The 22,434-nt window shown below is 32.4% G+C and overlaps 1 protein-coding gene across 1 annotated transcript; it reads right to left on the bottom strand.

Annotated features, from left to right (window-relative positions):
• Window positions 1–1,716: 1,716 nt before the first annotated feature.
• LOC110993765 lies at window positions 1,717–14,605 on the bottom strand. The gene is made up of 5 exons (XM_022260132.2): window positions 14,451–14,605; window positions 10,354–10,496; window positions 7,126–7,231; window positions 4,434–4,617; window positions 1,717–3,915 (listed from the first exon to the last, which is right to left on the bottom strand). Exons 2-5 carry the CDS (start codon window positions 10,490–10,492, stop codon window positions 3,811–3,813), a joined length of 534 nt encoding a protein of 177 aa, XP_022115824.2. The 5' UTR covers window positions 10,493–10,496; window positions 14,451–14,605; the 3' UTR covers window positions 1,717–3,810.
• Between the last annotated feature and the right edge of the window lie 7,829 nt (window positions 14,606–22,434).

The raw sequence follows: 22,434 nt of genomic DNA, 5'->3' as shown, positions 1-22,434 counted from the left end.
AATAACATCTCAATATAAACTTTATTGCAGTAAAAATATTTGGTCTGATTGCCTTGCTTGCTTTAAATACACTTGCAGTTTAACATCCAACTTCAAACTTCATCGCGACAACTTTACAGCCGCTGATCGCTTCCGAGCAGACACTTGCGGATTTTTTCCTACTGACCTCCTTCACCCTCTCAATATTGTAATATGTAAGGTCAATATGTAATGGGTATGTGAGGTCGTCCAAGAACCTCTAGGACCACAGGATTCTTGGTTGGTGGTGTTCTTTGCTGGTGGTTTCAACGTGGAACCGGTATCTTCAAAACGCTTTATCCATATTTTCATTAAATTTGCACTCGGAGCTTCATTAATGTGTTTTAATCCATATTCAGAACAATACATTCGCCTTGTAAAGATGTATAAACGACTGTAAAACGTGCAAACACAAAAAGCGTGACGCTTCCCGTAGAAGTGACTCATGGTTACTTAAACTCCATGAGTGCCACTATCTTCGCTCGCGCACTGTTAACCCCGTGAAAAAAGATGACGAAATATGCACGTCCTATTGCGCCACCCTGTATTATTTTGTGTACCTGAGAAAACGTGTCGGTCTTATCCAAATCCATATAAAACTATACAAATAATGTTCATATCTCTCAATTAAAAGACGGCCCACAATGACTCAAGTGATATTACGAAACTTGGCTGTAATAATAGATAATTATTTACACTTATTACAATTATTACACCTTTATTACTACAGATTGTTCGGTTAAGAAGATTGTAACGAATATTTTTTTCATTAGGAACATAAAATAAATACACAGATAATAATAACGTTTTAATAAACATTTATTACAAATAAAGCAACTACGTTTTGATGGTCCTTTTCACGAAGATGTGTGCATGTTATGATAACGATGACTAATCTACCTTCACATAACAAAATTCAGATGTTTTAGAAGAGGACTAAACTACACTGAAGCTCGTATTCCCAGACGTATCTCAAGTCTCAATCTTGACGTCATGGGCGCTACAAAAACATCTAATTTATTTAGACAACATACGAATTGAGTGATCTGTTTCAGAATGCAGGAAGTAGTGCATATTAAAGCACGTCCTTTATCAAGTTAATTAGTTTAAGTTTATATTTTGGGAATAGTTCCAGTTAACTTTTTTTATATATTTAATTTAAATATTGTCAAAATGTTTCATTAGTCAGAATGCCTCTTTTCTTATTTTAGAGCCAAACTGTGTAAATTTATGTATTTTACTTTGATTATATAGACGTTTAAATCAAAGGTTTATTAATATAACATACAATATAACTAATCGCGTGCTCTTCTAATAAAGCTTGTCAATTTCTATTATATTATTATTTCAGTTTTGTATATACAAAACATCGAAATTTAGCCCTTTTAACTTGCTATTTAAAACAAATGAAAGCTGAATTCTAGGATCATCTCAATGAGAACTACGTCTAACTCTTAACATTAAAACAAAAAAAACACATTTTTGACGTACGCATATCTAAATTGTTAACGACAAAAATCGTCAAACACAGCAAAACCAGAATTTGACGGAAAGGTTGAACTTTTACCTTAGTTGAAACAGCAATAAATAAGATTTAGTTTTTCTTAATTAGGAGTTAAACCTCTAAGTATACTGGTCATTGTGTATTCGGCCTTAGTTATCTAAGAGCCTTAGTTATCTTAGTTATCTAATCTCAAGACATAAGAAGCTCAGTTTTGTTGATTCTAAAATGCTACTGTATACAAGTAGTAATAAATTACATTACCCGTAATTCAAAACGTAAATCTAGAAAATAGGTTAAAAAGCTGTAAAAAAATGACTCTATATATTATTGTTGGCATTAAAAACTGTTGTTGTTACATGAGATACGTTTTGGAATACAGGCTGTTGTAACGTAGAACTAATTACATTGTAACAATGTTTGATATGATGCCAATTTTAAATACATAAATGGTAAATAGCTTAGCTTATACTTTTCTCATAATCTCTTAAAACGTCTTTCATAATTAAACTTTAACATAACCGTCCAGTAAAGACGTACTGATGGTAATTTCGACTTTCTCCGAGTAATTAAATTCTTATATTTATTGGTGCAGCTGCATTGGGTGGCACCCGTTGTGGAAGTTGGTGGTGTCACCCCATCGAAAGTAACTAGTAATACATTTTGTATGATAAAGGAGATGTATCATTTATTAAAGGATCGCGAGTATGGGACGGGGAATCCCCCACGTCAGTGTCAGGCTCTTTTGCGGGAATCATCGAATTGTACATAGACCTGAGTTAGTGCTAATGGAGGAATCCCTGAAAAAGAAATTTTTGTGCTAGCGATTTTTTGTTTGTTTGTACATTGTTCCTCAAGTTGAGAGACCGGGTGGGTGTCACCCCAAAATAGATGATACCCGGTGCGGACCGCCCCCTCCCCTTTGCTACGCCAATGCTTATATTATAGTATTTTTATAAACAACATTAGTTTGTATTAACGACCAATAAAGCAAGGATTTATGTACCTTGTTATGTACGTGCAGTGTTGGACAGTCCTCAATCTCATGAGACTCTCATCTCATCATGAGGTTGTAGGTTCGAATTCTGGCCTTTAGATGATTCTGGATTCTGAAAAACAGCGGGAAGAGACCGTTATGCCTTAGATCGAAAATGTCGACGGCGTGTGTCGAAATTTAATAACCTACTTTCCTATTAGAAAAACACATTTCATCATAAAATAGTTACAGACATCTAAAGCCCAGACAAAACGTTGTAACCATAAAACAGTCTAAGAGACAGATTTACTTTTTCTGCGACTTAAATTACTACTTATATACAATTATAATATAGCAATTTAGTAAGAAATGATTGATCTAGCTAAGTGTTGAGAAGTCTGCCTAACAAATTTAAATAATTATAATCAACAATTTTTTCGAGATACAATATGTTTTCATTGTTGTGAAATGTTATAACTTAGGTCGAGAAGCCGCGCAACTTTGACTTTAACCATTTTATAAGCCTGATTCCTCTGTGATCGACTTTCCGCCAAATACCCAAACGTATTCCCCATTTAATTCCACCATTGACTCAACCTCATGACTTCGAAAGTGATTCCGTTCCCGATTCTTTATCTAGGTTTCGTGGATAGATGACGTCATTTATAATTTCTGAATCGGCAGTTTATGACAGATTACTTAGCAGTTTTGCCTTATGGTCCATACCTTAGTAGAGCTGATTTTTAAAATTAGAATTCTGTTAAGAGTAACCGAGTAATGGCCTAGCATTTGCATTACACATTTATGTTTCGTTCCTGACACTCTGTGCATTGGAATAAATAACATTTTGGGTATTAATTAAATTATTCAGAACACTCAGTGAGGTATATATAATTAAAAAATAGAGTTCCGTATTCACTGAAGCATGAGACACCCATCAGAATACTTAATAAAGTAAATGGTTGAGGGTTGTCCAGATCAATTTATTTAAGAATTTGTCGATATGTCCTGTAGTTTTAACAGTAGTATTACAAACTAATGTTGTTTACTCAACTCCAAATGGCATGATATTATATTGTACCATTGATTTTAACCACATCTGTTAACCACTATATATAAACGGTCATCACTAAAATCTCAACGGTATGTCCAAGAACAGTTTCATACGCTCCCCGATGTCTGTGATGGAGCGGTCGTCCAACTGCTAGCTGTCCGTGACGTCATCGGTGACGTCGTCGATTTCGTCATCTAGTGGTTGGCTGGTCAGCGCTGCCCAGAGCGGGGACCGCGCGCCGGGTTGCGCCGAGCCACGCCGCTAGCTGTCGCCAGCGCAGGCGGCCGCAGTAACCGCTGCTGCTCCTACTGCCCCAATGGCTCCGAAGAGTATTGAACCCACTTCCTTGTCTGGGGTTATTTCCACCTAAGACAAAAATATTTAAGATACAAGGAAACAAAACAGATACCCCAAAAAAAGTTGAAAGGTGGTTTAGATGTACCCGAAAGAATGTAAATCAAAGAATAAAAATAATGGCTCATGTAATGTTTAGTACAGAATTTCTCTAAATAGTATATTGTAACTTATGTAAGAATATAACTGTTAATAAGTCGTTAAGTAGTCGAGGATTTTTACTTTTCATATCTCATATATAATAGCTTATTATATACTCAAATCAAAGTAATTTCCCACGCGGATCACGTTTGATTCAGTACTTTGTGCGGTCTAATGATATATGATATATACTTTAAACATATAATAGCAATGATTATAATTGGGACATGTACATAATAATTGTGCGAGGCTTTGTAGGAAATGTGAGCCAGTTTTAACTAATTTTGTATAATTTTGTAGAAACGAGAGTTACAAACCGAAGATACAATGGAAATAAATTTCGAGAAATCATTTTTTTGTTTTCATATATAACCTTAGCAATAAATAACCTGTGAAAGCGTAGTTTGTTCTGGATCTGAGCGTTCTTCCAGGACTGTGTCCAATTCGAGGGAGGGAAGCGGCCGCGGTGAGCGGACGAGACTGACCGCTCGTTGTCTATTCTTCATCGGAGACATTCTCACCACAGATAACTCACCGCGATCCAATTCGCAGTTGCGGCGTCTTGCGCGTTCCCTTTAAACATTTATTTTTCATAAAATCATCGCGTAGGATATTATAAGCAATCTATCTAATGGATCGTTCTAGGGCCTAGATAAGGCCTAGAATCTAGGCCTTATTAGAATGCTATATATCTATATAGATGGCAAGACTTAACATTTCGAAGACCCCCATTTAAAATTTAAATAGTCCTTATAAAATATACACAAAAATTCATTTCATTCATATAGATACATATTTTAATTCGTTTGGCCATAAATATTGTTACAATTAAAAATAATCAAAATATTACATTTGAATTTGGAATCTGTCATTTTTATAATATGATTGTTCATTAAAGGTTTCTCATTTTGGCGCCAATACATTGTATATTTTGCGATATAATAATGGAGAGGGGTGATAAAGAGGGGGAACTGAGAAACATTTATAATGTTTTATATTTATGTATTAAACGAACACATTGTAAAAGTAATAAATGTTATTTGCAATAAAAAAAAAGTATAATCATAAGGCAGCGTTGATAAGCCTTATTATAAATACATTAACAAGTTTTCCTTTAATTGGCAACGGTTCAATATTAATACAGTCCTACATAGTTTCTTATTTCAACCAAAAAAGGCAAGAAGTATATATTAAGAAGACAAAGTATCGACAGTAAATTTATTCTAACCGTATGAAACGTCAGTCGAACAAATGGTAACAAGGGATAAAGATATATTGCTATGTTGCATCACACGAGTCATCCCGCAACTGCAGAGAACAAAGCTACGTAAACTTTGTTATTGTTTGTGTAAAAGCGATGTTTCCGTTTTTGTTCGTTAAAGAACGTCTCATTAGATTAGTGACTTTGTTTTTTATAGGGACCTTTTTTTATAATACAGTTGCTGAACGATAACTGAGTGAATCCCATTATTGATTCGTGAATAGAACAAAAAAAACATATATGTGCAATTCACACATGGTAGAAGTGAAACCTTCAAAAACAATTTTTTTATTATTATGTAATCATATATAAATTAATCATTTTCCATTATCTAAATGTGTGTGTTCTTTTAAAACAATTTTAATGATAAATTTTTAATTTGGCAAAAACTTTGAAAGTTTGAAATTGGATCAAATGAAAAAGCGGCACTAAAGACAGGCTGTATAATGCCTGCTATCTTATTTTCTCCCACGTTAAATCTTATGAATTAATGTTTCTGTCTCTATTTACTGTCGCTTTTTCAATTGCACCCGGTTTGAAATTACGATTCTAAAGAAGTTTCGCTATCTATATGCGATTGCTCAAAGAGAGGTACACTAACTGTTCTTAATAGAATCAATTTTATTTTATAAAATTGAATGAGGGTCATGAGGGTGATCCCAAAAATATTTTAACTCGGCTGATCCGCGCATTGTTAATGAGTCGTTGTTGAGCTTTGGTTGGGTAAAGAAAGATGCAATTTTATATAATATACATATATGTTTTTGTGCATTTCTTGCCTATAGTTACGAGTAAGACTCATAGTGAGTGTTTTGTGCGTATTCGTGAACTATTATTGTAAGGCAAGGTACAGCATCAGTCTAACCACTTTTTGTTCCCAAACTAACAATTTCTCCACGTCCTTACGGCTGACGTCATTTTGTGCATTTCGTCCTAATACTCATTGAGGTATGTACTCAGGACTTAGTATAAGATTATGCATCGTCGGCCACCGAACCGTTCTTTGTGATACACTACCATTGGCTTATTGCGTATTTAGGCATCTATTCATGTTTCTATAGATATACTCGGAAACGTCAAAGTTTTCCACGAATTGCGTAAGTTTTAAGAATAAATCATATGGCAATTCTAGGTATCTTCAAATAATTTATTTTTGTATATGGTATATTTTATTTCTAAAATCAATGAATAAGATTCAAACATGGTATTAGTTTAATATATGCACAATATTATATAGCAATGTAATGAAACAAATTAATTGTAGCTGTTTTAAGGCCTCAAATAAATTAAAATTCCTCTGAAAATCTTTTACAGTCATCTACTTTAAGAATGTAACGAAAATATAATAAAGCCATAAACGACTGCTAATTGACTTTAAAAAAAAATTATTGGTGCTACAACCTCTTTAGGTCTTGGTCTCAGATATCTGAATCGGTTTCATGATCATTTTTAAATCTAATAGGTAAGTAGGTGATCAGCCTCCAATGCCTAACACACGTGGTCGACTTTTTTTGGATCTAAGACATGTCAGTTTCCTCACGGTGTTTTCCTTCACCGTTAAATGCTGCTTAAATGCGAACATAGAAAAATGTCCATTGGTGCACAGCCGTGGATCGAACCTACGACCTCAGGTATGAGAGTCGCACACTGAAGCCACTAGGCCAACACTGCTAACTGCAACTTCTGCTGCTGCTAATCGACTTTTAGCTTTAAGTAAACTATTAATTTTGAAGATATAATATAATATTAACGTTAAAGACGCGTCAAGGCTACTACATTAATACTAAATTCCCTTCGCGTAATTGAACATCAATAATTACCTCGCTAATTTCGCCCTTCGTCGCAAACAGCAAATAACGGTCAGAGCCAATAATGGGAAGCCGAAAATGCAGGACACGATCGGTATGACAATTGACTCGGGTGACACTGAAACAAAATATTAGAAAAAATTATAAATATTCGTGTAGTGACATCATATTCACCATACATTAATATTGTACTTTTGTGTAGTAGTCATAACCGTTTGCTTTGTTTGTAATATTTTTCATGTTGATTAGTCTACCTAGATCCAACCAGTGTACTTAGCGCTCACAATAAATTAAATATATTCTGAATTTTTATTAACTGTAAGACAAAGGACATCACTACATTGACTTCATCCGTACTACAAAGTTCTTACTTTGGTTTTAGGCCAACCCAAGTATTAATATATTGTTATTCAATAAGTATCCCTTCTGTAATTTAAACAGGTAGATAAAATATGTTGTATGATATAGAATTCAAATCTCATAAGTGTGTGTTTCATCACGCATTTTGGAAGTCTTTGCATATTTCGATTGGACAGACACGTTTCTGCATCTCTGTCATGATATCTTAAAGACAAATCGATTGCGCCCAACAACCACAGAAAACAATTGTATTGGCGAATTTATGGCGTAGATACTTAAAAGTCTTTAGCACGGTTATCGTTCGGTATATCGATAGGTCTCAACAACGCTAGGCAGTATCGAAGCCCAATATTTTGTGTAAGATAAAAGAGAAAAAGACAGGCGAATATTGTCTATAAAGAAACCACTGCAAACGCATTTATAAAACGAATTTAGTATACAGAAAAATTGATGTTTGATAGGTCTCTCGAGTACGAAGGTAATAACTTTGTTGGAGGTTACCATTTTTAACTTTGTTGCTTTGAAACGAGTAATTTTAATAGCCAACAAAATGCTCTACCTCCAGCGTGAATCATAAAAGTCAAAGTTAGAGTGGATCAAAAGTAACACCCCATTGCAAGATGCAGGTATATACAAACTGGATTGCGACTGTGGCCTGTCTTACATAGGGCAAACTAAACGCAATATGTCCAGCAGACTCAAGGAACACATCGCGGACATAAGACATAGACGACACACAAAATCAGCAGTCTGTGAACACACACTAGATAGGCCTAATCACTACATACGCTTTGACCAACCGAAAGTACTTGCGAAAGAAAAAAGATTCTTCCCAAGATTGGTACGCGAAGCCATTGAAATCAAAAAACACGCCAATTTCAATAGAGAGGACGGCCTAAAATTATCAAACACCTGGGATCCAATAATATCCAAATTAAAATCTCAAAATAAACAACCCGCGAAAATGGAGGACACCGTGAGCAATTTCTGCAAAAACCCTACATCTTTTAGTCGATACCAACTCCGGGGAAATAAATACAGATAACACAACATTTTCTGCAGCTGTAATACTTTTTGACATTTAACACCTTTGTCTTCAGTCACCGTGACCACGCACGCTGTAAAGCACGCGAAACGTCGGTTTAAATTTAAAATTATGTACAAATAATTATAAGTTTAAATATAATAATACATATCTATAATCCGTTAAAAAAGTGTTTTTCTTTAAAACTATTGTACATTGAATAACACGAGTAAAATATGTACATGGATTACAACACAGTGTACGTTTATGGTTACAATTAATTATAAAGTACCTACTATTGTCCATATATGTATAAGCAAAACATAATTCGTTGTCCTCAGTGACAATCTTGCTTAAATTTAAGAACTTAAAATAATACTAATACGATTTAAAGTTGCCATTAAAGTGGATATAATAAATTAACTACCATACAGATATAATATAGATAACACCAATATACTTTCTGTCTATGTGCGCATCTAAAAAATGCTGGTGCAGTAAAGAAATACATCGTTAGGAATGGCATGTCTACAATATAAAAATTGATGACTTATGTCAGTCTCAAGGTTCTTCACCTATCTGTCTATGAGAAAAATGAGCAAAGAAACGGATGCAAACTGAGACGAAGACCTATGTAGGGTTGCGACTGGATTAATATCTATATTGTCGTATTTAAATCACTACGCCAAAAACCCTATAACTGAAGAACTCTACCGATTTATAAAATCACTGGCCCTTAAAAATCTAATTTCTTTAAATATAAAATAGTATGTTATACGAATAGGTAGGAAATATAGTATGTAGGTAAACTCGTTCACTACACAAATTCTGTTAACGAAAATATTTATCAAATCTAATATCGGTAAGTAATAATTAAACAGCTATTATGAGTAATGCAATAAATGCTGTTAATATTCTGTACTTCATGCAATTCCCCATTACTATGAACGTTTGTAAATTAATCTCACCGAACTGAAATATATAAACAAAAGAAGTGTTGGTGCACGTTTTCACTTGTTAATAAATAACACTTAGGACGAGATTCATAGACAAAAGCGCGATCTCTCTCACCTGCTTAAAGGATTTTGACAGTCTTAAAAAGGTATTTTGATTGATGACAAACGAGATTCACTTAGCGCTAAGTCTCGAATCTTATTCTATCTAAACCCTAATTCATTCAACGACGTGCCACCTGGGACTTTAGACTGTTGTTTTGCTGATTATATTTATTAATAAATTTAAATTTTAAACTACATATTTAATAGATTTGAATAGGCTTTCTACGAATGTGTTAAACGTGAAGTAGGCAATACTACAGACGCAGCTATATCTAGCGGTGCACCCGTAGAAACACAAAAACTAAGTCCCAACTAATGAACTTAAATAAATCTGTTAGAGTTGACCACATCGAGAAACTACGTCTGTACGTTGATTAAAAATGCTCTTTAAACGAGCAATTCTTGTAGGGGGGGGGGGGGGGGGGTTTCGGGGGCGATAAATCGATTTATCTAGGAATCATCTCTAGAAAATGTCATTTTATTTGTGTTTTATCAACTTAAACATAGAATTGCTCGTTTAAAGTTGTCAGTCAAATAAAAACTTAAATATGAATATAATTATCTTTATTCGATAATTATATTCATATTTCATAATTTTATTAGTATGTAATTAGTACTTAAATAAAATTTCCAAAAAACACGATTTATAAAAAAAAAAGTCATCCAGGTCCTATGTACTTAATTTTAGACAAGCAGCCACTCCCTGAACTATCACCCAACATGTCGTTTATTTATAGCACGCCAATATATTATTAACAATACGTCGGTAATGAAAATGATTGTGAAAATCGGACTCACCAGTGGGGTAAATGATGATGGGCGGGCGTTTATTACTGTGCGTTGATTTGGCAACTGTTATCATATTACTTGCTGTTGGGGTCGTCGCGTTGTTAAATTGGTTCATGCTAGATAGAGCATCTGGCGTCGTTCTTGTCATTATGCTGAAACAAGTTTTATTAAATATTTTTCTGATCAAATACTGTAATAAAATTTTAATATTTATATAACAAAAACTCATTTAAGCATTGACTTGTTTAGGCTATCGCGGAATGCGGTTAAAAAGTGTATTAAGAATCTCCATATCGCTAAATCACCTACATCATACCTATATCATGAGTACATGCCACATACACACCATGTGCATACCCTCACTTTTACTTTTACTTTTACCAAATTAGGTACCACTTAGTTAAATGTATTGAATACTTTTTGTTTGCTTGTTCCCTTTTGTAAATCTTTTAACCTTTTTGTAGTAAAATGTATGATGTATTCCATCTTTGGCTATATTTTCAGTGTATTTGTTTGTTATATATAATTTATGTTAGCTGTAGGATTAGGAAATAAATAAAAAAGTTTATTAAGGAATGTATCTGAGATGTACGTCTGTTAACATAGGAGTTTCAACAAAACAGCACGTATTATTCTGGCTTACGAATCAATTATTCAATAATTAAATTTATACTTAAATCAAAAAGCTTAATGTGTACGCAAACTGATAAAAATTTGTCATGTTTTGTGAAAATAACGCAAGTTAAAATAATAAAAATAAATATTTATTTTGGTTTTATTCCTAAACAAAACTATGCCATAACTATTTATGTTGTCATTGCGTAACCGCAAAGGAATTCGGAGGGTCAAATATTCCTGCTACATTTAATGTGCACAAAAATATTTGGTTTACGTCTAATCATTTTCCGGCCGTTTGCATACTACATATTACAATATTCTGTAAGAACCAATATTGTTGTTGATTAAATAATTTGAGTGAAATTTACAATGATTTATATAGTATGTAGTCGTGTTGCACTTATAGCAAGCATTATTTTCATATAAGCTTAAAAGAATGCGATAATACGGAAAAGTACATTATTTTAAACATGTGATTCCCTTATATTTTTGTTTTCTCCAACTAGTTGAAAAACTCGTTCCATTCGCATTGCATTCGACGTTCAGTAATTGATGAAAAGCCGAAAGGGGAGGCCAAAATGGAAAACGTAACATATATTGTACTTTCCATTTCAAAGAATTAATCGGTAGCTTGCATGTACCTAAATAACCATAGATGTTTTTAATTCATCACTCAATCAAAATCAACTTCTTATGCATTGACTAATGAAAATAAATTCCTGATGTATTTTTGTAGATTTACGCTTAAGCAAACAAACAAAGTTGTCGATATAGAAAACAGTACTGTACTTTTAACTTTTCCAAAAATTTTAATTTAAAACAAACTTAGTTGTATGCGTGTTCATTATGTGCCAGTTTGTCGGCTTAATTATGAAAATTCAATTAGACAATTCTATGTATTTTAATAACATAAATTTGTGTTTTCTTTAAAATATTAATAAATGTCAGTGAAAAATCATTGTTGGCTAGGCAAATGTCATAACTGATGAAGAAAATCGCTAACAAGCCAGTGTATCAGCGATTTTCGTACCTATAAAGCAAGGATTACTAAGAAATCTTAACATATTCAAATGCAAAATCAGCATACAAAGTACAAGCGGACTTGCTTGCATTATGACAATGTGGAAAATCATTATTTTATATATATAATATTTTAAATATTTATAAGGAATATTTGAAATAATATAAATATTGTATTTTTATATTGTCTTACTTGACCTTAAATTAATTTAGTTGGTTCCGTTATTAAATTAATTGTTAATATACACAGTACACGTTCCGCCCATTCAGCCCTCTGGCATTGTCCATGGGCGGTATCACTTAACATCAGGTGAGCCTTCTGCCCGATTGCCCCCTGTTCTATAAAAAAAAATGTAACAGAGAATACACAGGCTCGATATATGAATATGCTACCTGTTTATGGAAATAAATTATTATTATTGTGAAAGGGTTTTTTTTCATCTACATATGAAAGATAATATGAAATACAAAATCCGTGTACCGACGAGTAAATCAGTAAGTAATGTGTAGATGTTCGCTCTTATATCTTTGTGATTGTGAAAATATATTTCTCAGGTTGAATACGTACAATAGCAATACTTGTACTACTTTATTTTGTAAGATAAACTAAGTATTGCTAGGGAATGCTATTTTGTATCGTTTTATTTTCAATTGTACTTTGATAAGGTTTCAAATGTTAGAAAAATTGTAAATGAATATAGAATTGTAGGGTTTCCTTTTATAACATATAAATGCGTATCCATAACAATGAATGGCTGTTTTATGAAGGATATAAATACCGAAAACCGAAAAACTACTCAAACCTATATTCATAAAATTATTCTTTACAGGGCGGCAACTTGCGAGCCTTTTGGCAGCGATTGTCAGACTGTCCATGGACTATCTTACTTAAAGTCAGATGAGCATCCTGATTATGTTCTATATTAAACAAAAAAGATTTCTAGATTAAATAATGTATCACTCTACAACAAATAAATTATTTTTTTCATTATTACAATATGAGGATTCTTCGTTTAAAATTGCTTCTAACGCTGATAAACAACTGCACGTACAAGTGATGTTGGATGTTATATGTAGCAATTAATGGGTCGATGTAGTATGTCTATCGTCTATTATTGAATACATGTGTTATATACACGAAACCAGTGAGATTTAACTTAAAATAGTTTTCGAACTATACATATTATCCGTCTTAAACGTAAAAAACAGCTTCAGTAATTAAGTATCTTTTAAATACAGTCTTTTGAAAGTGTTTTGTAGGTTTTAATTTGGCTGAGGGAAAGTAAAATATTTCTTTCTCAATCGATGGTTATCAAACTTTAACGCCTTTTATTTCAAACAATGTGAATTCTTATTTTTAAACGCGTACTATGGAGATTACCTTGAGAACTAAGCTTTCATAAATTTCTATTACGTATAGCTGGCGATTTATAATGTAATTTCTCTCTTGACGTTATACTTTAATTCCTTGGTGTCTAAATTAAACAGTTTTATACGAAACCTCATAATTTTTTATTATTCCTTTTGTACCGATCAAATATTAAATGCACGTAGTTTAAAGTGAATAAAGGATGAAAAATGGTTGGAATATTTTTAAATGTTGCAATGCTGTCGCAGCTGAGCCCATCAGCGCGTTTGTTAAAATACCTTACATTTTCTGTACCTCTACAATTGTAGACTGAATTTAGGTAAGGCATTCGACTGCCATATTTCATTAAGTTTATCTTAACTTATAATTTTTAAGTTAAAATTTGAACGCTAGCCAAAATTTTATTCATTCTAGATTGTACTTTAAATAAGAAATTACGTTTATATAAATCCATACGACGTTCAAAATTCGGGGTACGTTTACAAACGCTTCACTAAACAACTATACGAAAACGTTGTTAGTTCTAAATTATTTGCAAAAAAAATGCAAGTTAAACCATACGTAGCTATTTTGTTCAGCAGTGTTCCACATAGAACATTATTATATTCATAGATAATAATAATGCACATATTTGTTGAAGTATCAATTGACAAACGTGAATAAAAGCGCGGGAATTCGGTTAATTGAATTCTAGTCAGCCGTCAATGACATGACAGAGATTTATATCTATGCTGAGTTTATCAAAATCACAGATATTGGCTTAACATATTGTATTGACGATACGGAAATAACCAGTTATAATATTCAATGACATAACGGAGTTGAGTTTACAATACGCTTATGAATAATCAAAATCATTTATGAATAGGATATATACCTACTAATACATATAAAAATATAATGCTAGGAATACACCTGATTTAATAAGAAAATTTTAATATTTATTTAGTGTTAACATAATCATGTAAAATTTCAGTTCCATAGCCTATAAGTAACGTGGTAGCTGAAATATTTTTTTTTATGTAAACTCGATATTATTTTGTACAAAGAACCCAGTGATAATGCCGTGAATCTGCAGTTTTCATATCATTAAACTCACCCCAACTAATTGAAAACACCACGGAAATCTCAATTAGTATGCTCAATCTGAAAATTTCGATATTAATTTTGAAGCCCGCACTAAGAAGTTATTTTTGGAGGTTTGTAACGTGTAAGGGTTAAACGCGAAACGTAACGAGACGAGCGTCCCGTTACCATGCCTCCCGTAAACTGAAGCTGAAACAAGGCACTGGGTGCACTTCGTCCAGCGACCCGAATTCCCCAGCTATTAACACAAAGTCGACTAAACACGTCGAAAGACGGAAGATTTAGGACTTTAGCAAAGTTAGGTGAAATCTTCGCCATGTTGAAATGTTAACGTTTAACTTTAAGGGAATTTACACAAACATTACTTTTATTTAAAATTACACATACCGTAATTGTTTAATAACTATTAAAGGTGAGATAATGAAAAAGCCTTTATTTTACGGGTTACGTCAGAATATAGGTTTAGGAAATCATTAGAGTTGTTATTCGTCTTGTCTGGACATAAATATACGCCTAGACTAAATAAATAAATATACAATTGAGTTTCTTTACATTTAACGATTTGTACTCAACTAAGGTAATTAACGCTTGGATTTATGTTTGAGTAATAGGTGTTGGAAATGTAATTACCTAGTGCTCGAGTGCCGGTCACACGGAGACGAATCCGAATAATTTATGGCACTCACTGATGACGCTCATTCCGTTTATTATAGACGATAAATTGGTTTATTTATTCAGCTTCATATAATGCTTCATTTTCATAAAGATGTAAGAATTCATATACTGAGTTATTTTGTCAAACAACTAATTGTGCTGAAATCCCAAATGTTCTGAGTTATCGGGGTATCTATGGCCTACTAATCGTCTCAAATCTATGTTCTGTAAAAACTTTTTGGGCAAAAAGCATTCGTCTTCTTCTCATGCGTTTGTGTACCAATTTCGAGCTGAGACCCAGATTTCTGTATCTGTTTCGTGATCATTTATAATAGGCAAATAGGTGCCTTTTTTAACCTTGTCAGGTTAAAAAAGGCACCTATCGTCAAATGATTCACTAAGGCATGCCGGTTTCCTTACGACAATACTAAAAATAATAAAACCAATGAATAAACAAAGGTAGAAAATAAGAACATGAACAGAAGTACATACATGTCTGAAAGGATAATAAATGTATTTATGTAAATAAATAAATAAATAATTAAATAAATAAATAAAATATAAGATGATATTTGTATGCCTATTTATATGTGGCGGATTTTTGTAATTTATGTAACTAATTGTAAGACTATTCTAGCAAATAAACGATTTAATTTGATTTGATTTTGATTTGACGTTTTCCTTCGTAACCTTCGGTGCACAGCCTAGGATCAAACCCATGTCCTCAGAGATAAGAATCGCACGCTGAAGTCACCAGGTCAACTCTGTCACGTATTGAAATACGAAAATAAATCGCACATAATTTAATCAATGAAAAATCCTATTAAAAGATAACTTTAAAGAAATTGAAAAATTTCTTTCAATCGACGTTAGATAAAAGTGTCTGTTTTCAGAGTCGACTGAACAAGTGACCATTACCCTTATCGCTCTAAAAGCTTTTAATACCTACTTGAACATAACATGGGTTGCTACTTTCATTATAGACTGGATATTGGACAGTTTATATCGTTACAACTTTCTTTTACAATACTTCAAAATTCACACAGTTGATACACCATTTGCTTCGAAATTCAAAGATGATATTTATTAAACCTTTACCATAGCATATCCTTCCCTCGCATAAGGAATAAAATAAAAATAGCATTTGTACGTTGTTATTATTATATTAAATGCTCGAAATACAAAGGAGTGAAAGCGTCCTCCAACTTCTTATTTTCTCTTCGTCTTTACTAGTATTTTCCAATCGTTCCCCGCTATATCTTTTGTTTCATTTTCAGGCATTAAGATATAATAATAAAAATTCTAGTAGGCAATATAAGTACAACATAACGTAGACTTTTCAAATCTTAAATAATAACTTTTAGATTGTTGTTTTTTCTGTAATACGTGCGGACTTCGCTCAGTTTAAGTAAACTAAAATAGACCAACTAAAGAGTCACTGTAACAAGTACATTTTAAAAGAAGTCTTAAACTCAATTGCGCACTTGATAAAGTAGTGCGTGATAACCGGAACATTCGTTCTATACAGTTTAGAACTACTATCCAACTTACTAGTGGTAGAGTTTTATTATTCTTGTAAAAATTTGGTATTTGCAGTTTTATCGGTTTGGTTTATTTGTCTAAAAATTAATCTATTTGTCTAAAATGCATACAATCGGATAGGTCTTGGATAATTTTGACCAGTTCTTGCAACTTAGTTTGAAAGTGTTGTAAATGTCATTAATAATATATTCTCAATTCTATTTATCGAATTATTAATCGCACGAGTGTTTAAACGGGCAAAAGAGAAATAAGAATAAGAGTAAGAGCTAAGTTCGTTGTTGGACTAAATTAGCACTTAGTATCAGTTGCATTATGTAGAAATTCGATTTGTATTTCGGAAAGAAGAAATGAAATTGCATAACACCAAATTATACTTTTAAATAAACCTATATAACCTTATAAGATACACTTTATAGAATTGTTTAATCCAATTGAAAAACGTTTTTACCAGCATAGGAACTTTTAAATATTTATCACATGGTTCCGGGCCGTGCCAAAATGGACACGGTATAACATTTTCAAAGACACTGTAAGCTGTTATTTTACGTAAAGTAGGTCAATTAAGCTCAGTTTAAACTTTTAGTAGTTCAAAACTTATTGCGATACACATCACAAAGAGCATCAAAGAGATGTACGTGATATAACTTTTCAAAATCCACCTCTTAAGTTGGCTGCAGATCGCTTTTTACTTGAATAGGTTCTCTGAATTCTATTCAATATTAAGTTGGAATATGAAATGGCTATCAGCATCCGGTGTTATAGAGCCGGATATTCGTTTAACGTAAGTGCCATTTTAGAGGTTATTACAAAAATCTATCACTATACAAATTTCTTCAATGTTTTATATAAAGTATTTGAATATTGGTTAAATGTGTGCCAAATCAGGGCATATTATAAAAAGTGATTTATTTAACTCGTTTGCAAAAAAACCGGGCATCTAAGGAAATTTAACTTGTAAACTCTTAAAAATTTAATTGTCTGACGTTGTCAGTATGCTTATAATAATATAAGTTTATACGCGTGGAGTTCTGGTAATTCTTTTAATAATGTTTGATATTTTTTTTTAAACCGGGAAACCCAAAAGAAATGGTCGGCTATAAAACAAGAAGACTTTTAGAACTTAAGTCAGCTTCTTTTTTTATGTACGACAATTTTGCAATGAAGATAATGTTATATTATATTTATAAGTTTATGAATATGTGTTTATTGATTTCAGAGATTATCGGGAGCCAAGTCGTTTGAATGTTAAATTCGTTAATAAATCTAAATTTATCTTAACTGTTTATGAAAAAGCAAGTTTTTGACATTTAGGGCCTGTTTCACAATGTCCGGATAAGTTCCAAATAAGCTATTTGTTACTTATTGGTAGGATAAATAGTATTTTTGCGTTTCACGACTGTCAAATAGCGCATGTTTCATGACGTATATGAAATTCGAAGTATCTTATTTGGAACTTTTATCTTTCGAATAATTTATGTATTGCATAGCTATTTGACACTTTATCCATACATTGTGAAGCAGGCCCTTACTATTTCTATTTGCGATTATACGAATATTAATGTTTATATTGTTGTTTGCTGATTTGCAGATTCCTTTTAAGCAACACCATACTCATATATTTAAAAACTTAACCATTATATATTATAATGTATTCTCGGCAAGGCTTAATATAAAATTATTTGTATATACTTAAAGATATACAGTACAGGCATAAATACAACTTGTAGGCACCACTGTAAGTAAGAAATATGGGGTAAAGTATCTTAAAGATTTTTATCGTGTACCTAAATACTTAGGGAGTAGTATATTACAAGGTTTACGGTTCCTACATAAAATTACAGCTTTTTAGATCCGAACGTAAACATTTTAAGTCTGTTTGACGTTGCATTTGAACTTAATTTTTATAGATAACTAGCGGCCCTTTCTCCATTTTACCTTAATAAAAAAGATAAAAATTAAATCAGTCTAAGCCATCCGGTTTTCTCACATTGTTTCCTTCACCACTCGAGCGAGTGTTAAACGCGCACGTTGAAGGAAAGCCTGGTGATCGAACCTACGACTTCAGGGATGAGAGTCGTACGCTGAAGCCACTAGGCCAACACTTCTCTTTTTTTAGCCTAAGTAAGTTTTTTTAAATTAAGCTTTTATTTTAGTAGCTGCATACATATAAACGTATGGACCATATTACTGTGCTACCCTATGAAACCTCACTACTAAAAAAATCATGTTTTGATTTGCGCTTAATGACATATGTTTAATCGTTTTTATTTATTCTAATACTATGGAAAGTATTACTTCGTTATCATCTCCTAGGGGAAGTTGCTTCCAAATTCATGTTACCAAATTAACGAGTTTGGTTTTTGAAGGACCAAAACCTCTTAAAATGTCGCCAACGGAATTACAAAGCATTGTGTTGTGTGTTACCTGACATCATATCTCTAAGCAATTTGTTCCTAGACTGTGTTTCATACTAAAGCAGAAGAACAAGTAACTAAAACTATTTATTTAAATTCTGTCTTACCTGGTTTCCTATTAATATGCTTTAATTTATTTATTTCGTTGAGATGTAGATGCACATAAAAGATAATTAAGAGAGAAGATAATTCTACAAAAAACAAAATTGCATTACACCCAAGGCGCGATGAAAAATCGGATTAAATTTTTTCGCCTAGAAACGGTTAATTCTAAAAAGACGTTTCTCTAGTTAATATCTTCTTTTTAGGTTATTTTGAACTAACGCTCGTTTAATTATAAAAGGCAAGAGCATCCTGACTTTTAATCTAGCTTTTAAACCACACGAGCAAAAATTTATCTGTGGTTTTAGATTTCGAACGTGAACGCTACAAATTACTTGCTTATTTAGTATGTTTGCGCAGAAAATCTATATAAAAATACATGATTAAGTAAGTAATATTAAGACTTTATTTTGTGGGAAAAACATTTAATAAAATATATAATGAATTGCACTGTTAAGAATATATAATCCAATAAGTCCCAGAAGTCAGTTATTTCTGTGTCTGTTTCACGTCTTACCATAACGCCAGCGAACATAACGAAAAAGTTTTACACTTATCATTAAATTAAAATTTCATTAATAGCACTTAACACTTCAAAAGTAAATAAGTTTTATGAACCTGAAGTCTGCTCTTCAGTCAGCTAATTGCCTTTCTTTTGCAGTTACAACGACCTCGAGAAAATGTAGTTCAACTGGCAGCTTGAATCATTAAAAATTTAACTCAAAAGAGGTAGACGATGTACCTGTTATAATACATTACTAAGAAATAAGGTTATCCGGCCTTGGAACGAATAGTACGTACTGAAATCGTTAACATCATTGTTAAAATAAGATACTATGAATATAATATAATATAATATATATAATGTTATAAAAAAATGTGTAGGTGGTTGGTGCTACATAGTTGGAACTAAAACGAGATACATGAAAAAACATGTCATTCGCTTAATAGTATTCGTATAATAAATGCACATTAAAAACATTGTAAACCAATAATTATTATATTTCTGCAATTAACAACGACGCTTCGGTGGACGGCAAAATTGGAATCAGTGTTCAGTGTTCCACCATCACATTTTTTTTAAAATAAATTCAAAGTGAAATGTATGTAATACATTTGTGTATTATAACTACTAGTTATATAGCGTACCCTATAGGACACTTGGTACGAACACTTGTCGAAACTAGTGAAAAGTTGTAGGGGAAATTGACATTAGCTCGAAATAGTGGAATTGGAATAAAAAGCCTGTTAATCGTTCTTAAATTTTTTTCAATATATTTATTCCCTTATTTTTGATAAAGAAATTTGTAAACCAGACGTAAAAGTACGTGTACGTACACATGCTTTTGGACTTTCACGACTTCAGAACTTCATATAAAAGCGTGAATGATAAAACGATGTCTCTAAGGGCAGATTTGCTTCCAACTGTTATGTTTTAGTTCGTTGGAGTTCAGGCATATGTCAAAGTGATCACAAGCGTGAAGTTCCTAAGTGTGAAGTCAGGGAACTTTAGATTTATACTATATTGGGACGGAAAGATGGGTAAAACATAGCTTACTTTTTGTAGGAGTGTTAATTTCTAGCATACAAGCATTGTTGGAGTGGTTATTGTTTCTCATTCGTTGGAATAACAAACGTTCTGAAATATTCACTGTTATTCTAATTTCGAACAAAAATACCTTGTAGAGTGAATATTTTAAATATTTACATTCCAACAGCGATTTGTTTAGTTTAGCATAGTACAAAGCTTTTGTTGAGAGTTGCAATTTTATATCGTTATGCATGTTTTATATCATTATGCATATGTCTATTATTCCGGTTTTAAGCATTTTTCAAGTGAAGCTTCTTTAAACGCATGAGGGTAATTTTTTTACGGAACGTCACGAACATGTGCAGCGTTTTTGTCGAAGAAAAGGGAGAGAGCGATTGAGAGAGAGTGAGAAAAAAGTAGTTACATATTAAAATTTATTTGTGCAGTAAACCCAGATATATACATGGAGAGAAGGTAAAAACTCTAAAAGATGATCATATACCAGTATATGATCGTCTGTTGGAGGCGAGATGTCAGAAGTGAAACTTTCTTGTAAATTTATTATTACTATTATGTACCTTAGTAATAATTACGCACCCACTTTTTTAAAATATTTTGCTGTCAAAATGAATCTTAGATTACTTAGATATTATATAGAATTATAATGAAATAATCTTTTAATTGGGTCCGATAGTTTTCGAGTTTATTCGTTACAAACATACAAAATTACAAATCTTTATTATGTAAGTAGACATGGCCTGTTTTGTAATGGAAAGGTTAGGTAGGTTTACCTTTGGCTACTACTTTGATATTACGTAAAAAGTTATTCAGTACTTTTGCCGGGTTTGCGAAATAAACTTAGAATTTAAAAGTAGTATAATAAACAATGGTTGACATTTAAACATTAAAAGAATATAAATTCAGAACACGCAAAATAAGAAAATTTTGAAGACAATAAATCTTATTTCACGGTTCATGAGGCGGAGTGCGGACCGAGTGATATTTCGCCATATTGTTTTGCGACGGAAAATAACAATAGATTTGTCGAGCATCCAATTTCACTCTCTTCATTACGGTTTTATTAATAGCACAATTCGACGTGTCTCGATAAAGGTTCTGACCATACTAAAATCAAAAAGCTTTTCAGTCTTTGAAAGTGTGTCATCAACGTTTTGTGTGAAAAAATGGTATTGTTTTCGCCGAGCGAGGACGCATCCATGCTAACTAATATTGGTGCCAAAGGCCGACCGATATCGGCCTGTAATCTATACTAATATTATAAAGAGGAAAGGTTTGATTTTTTGTTTGTTTGTATGAATTGAATAGGCTCCGAAACTACTTGGCAGATTTGAAAAATTCTTTCACTGTTGGAAAGCTACATCATTCCTGAGTGACATAGGCTATATTTCATTTTCAAAAAAAATAGGCATCCTTACTAAAATTACGATAACATTAACATTTGTTTATTATTTGATACAAGTCTAACAGATGGCGCTGAGTTAAAGGTAGTTTAGTTTAGGTCCGTGTCGTGGTACCAACGTTTCACATAAGTTCTCCTACGGTTTCCCTTGATTAATTTACTACTATGTAATATAACAAAAACCTTAGCCACAGCAACGCTTGGCCGAGTCTGCTATAATCTATATATAGGTTTATTCTGATTTATCAATGTTAGGCCAAACAAGAATTTCGGTAGTTAAATTAATTTATTTAGTTTTTTCGTAATACAGTTATCATAAATTATATATGTACTA

This window comes from Pieris rapae, chromosome 12 (assembly GCF_905147795.1).
Source record: "Pieris rapae chromosome 12, ilPieRapa1.1, whole genome shotgun sequence".
NCBI lineage: Eukaryota > Metazoa > Arthropoda > Insecta > Lepidoptera > Pieridae > Pieris > Pieris rapae.
This window is presented reverse-complemented; position numbering and strand designations above follow the sequence as displayed.

Bases quoted from the DNA above. Each gene is read 5' to 3' on its own strand.
- LOC110993765 (XM_022260132.2), bottom strand. From the start codon at position 10,492: ATGACAAGAACGACGCCAGATGCTCTATCTAGCATGAACCAATTTAAC. The intron at 4,618-7,125 runs GTAATTATTGAT...AAATGTTTAAAG, and splicing joins CGAAGGGCGAAATTAGCGAG to GGAACGCGCAAGACGCCGCA. The intron at 3,916-4,433 runs GTTATTTATTGC...TTTTTGTCTTAG, and splicing joins AACAAACTACGCTTTCACAG to GTGGAAATAACCCCAGACAA.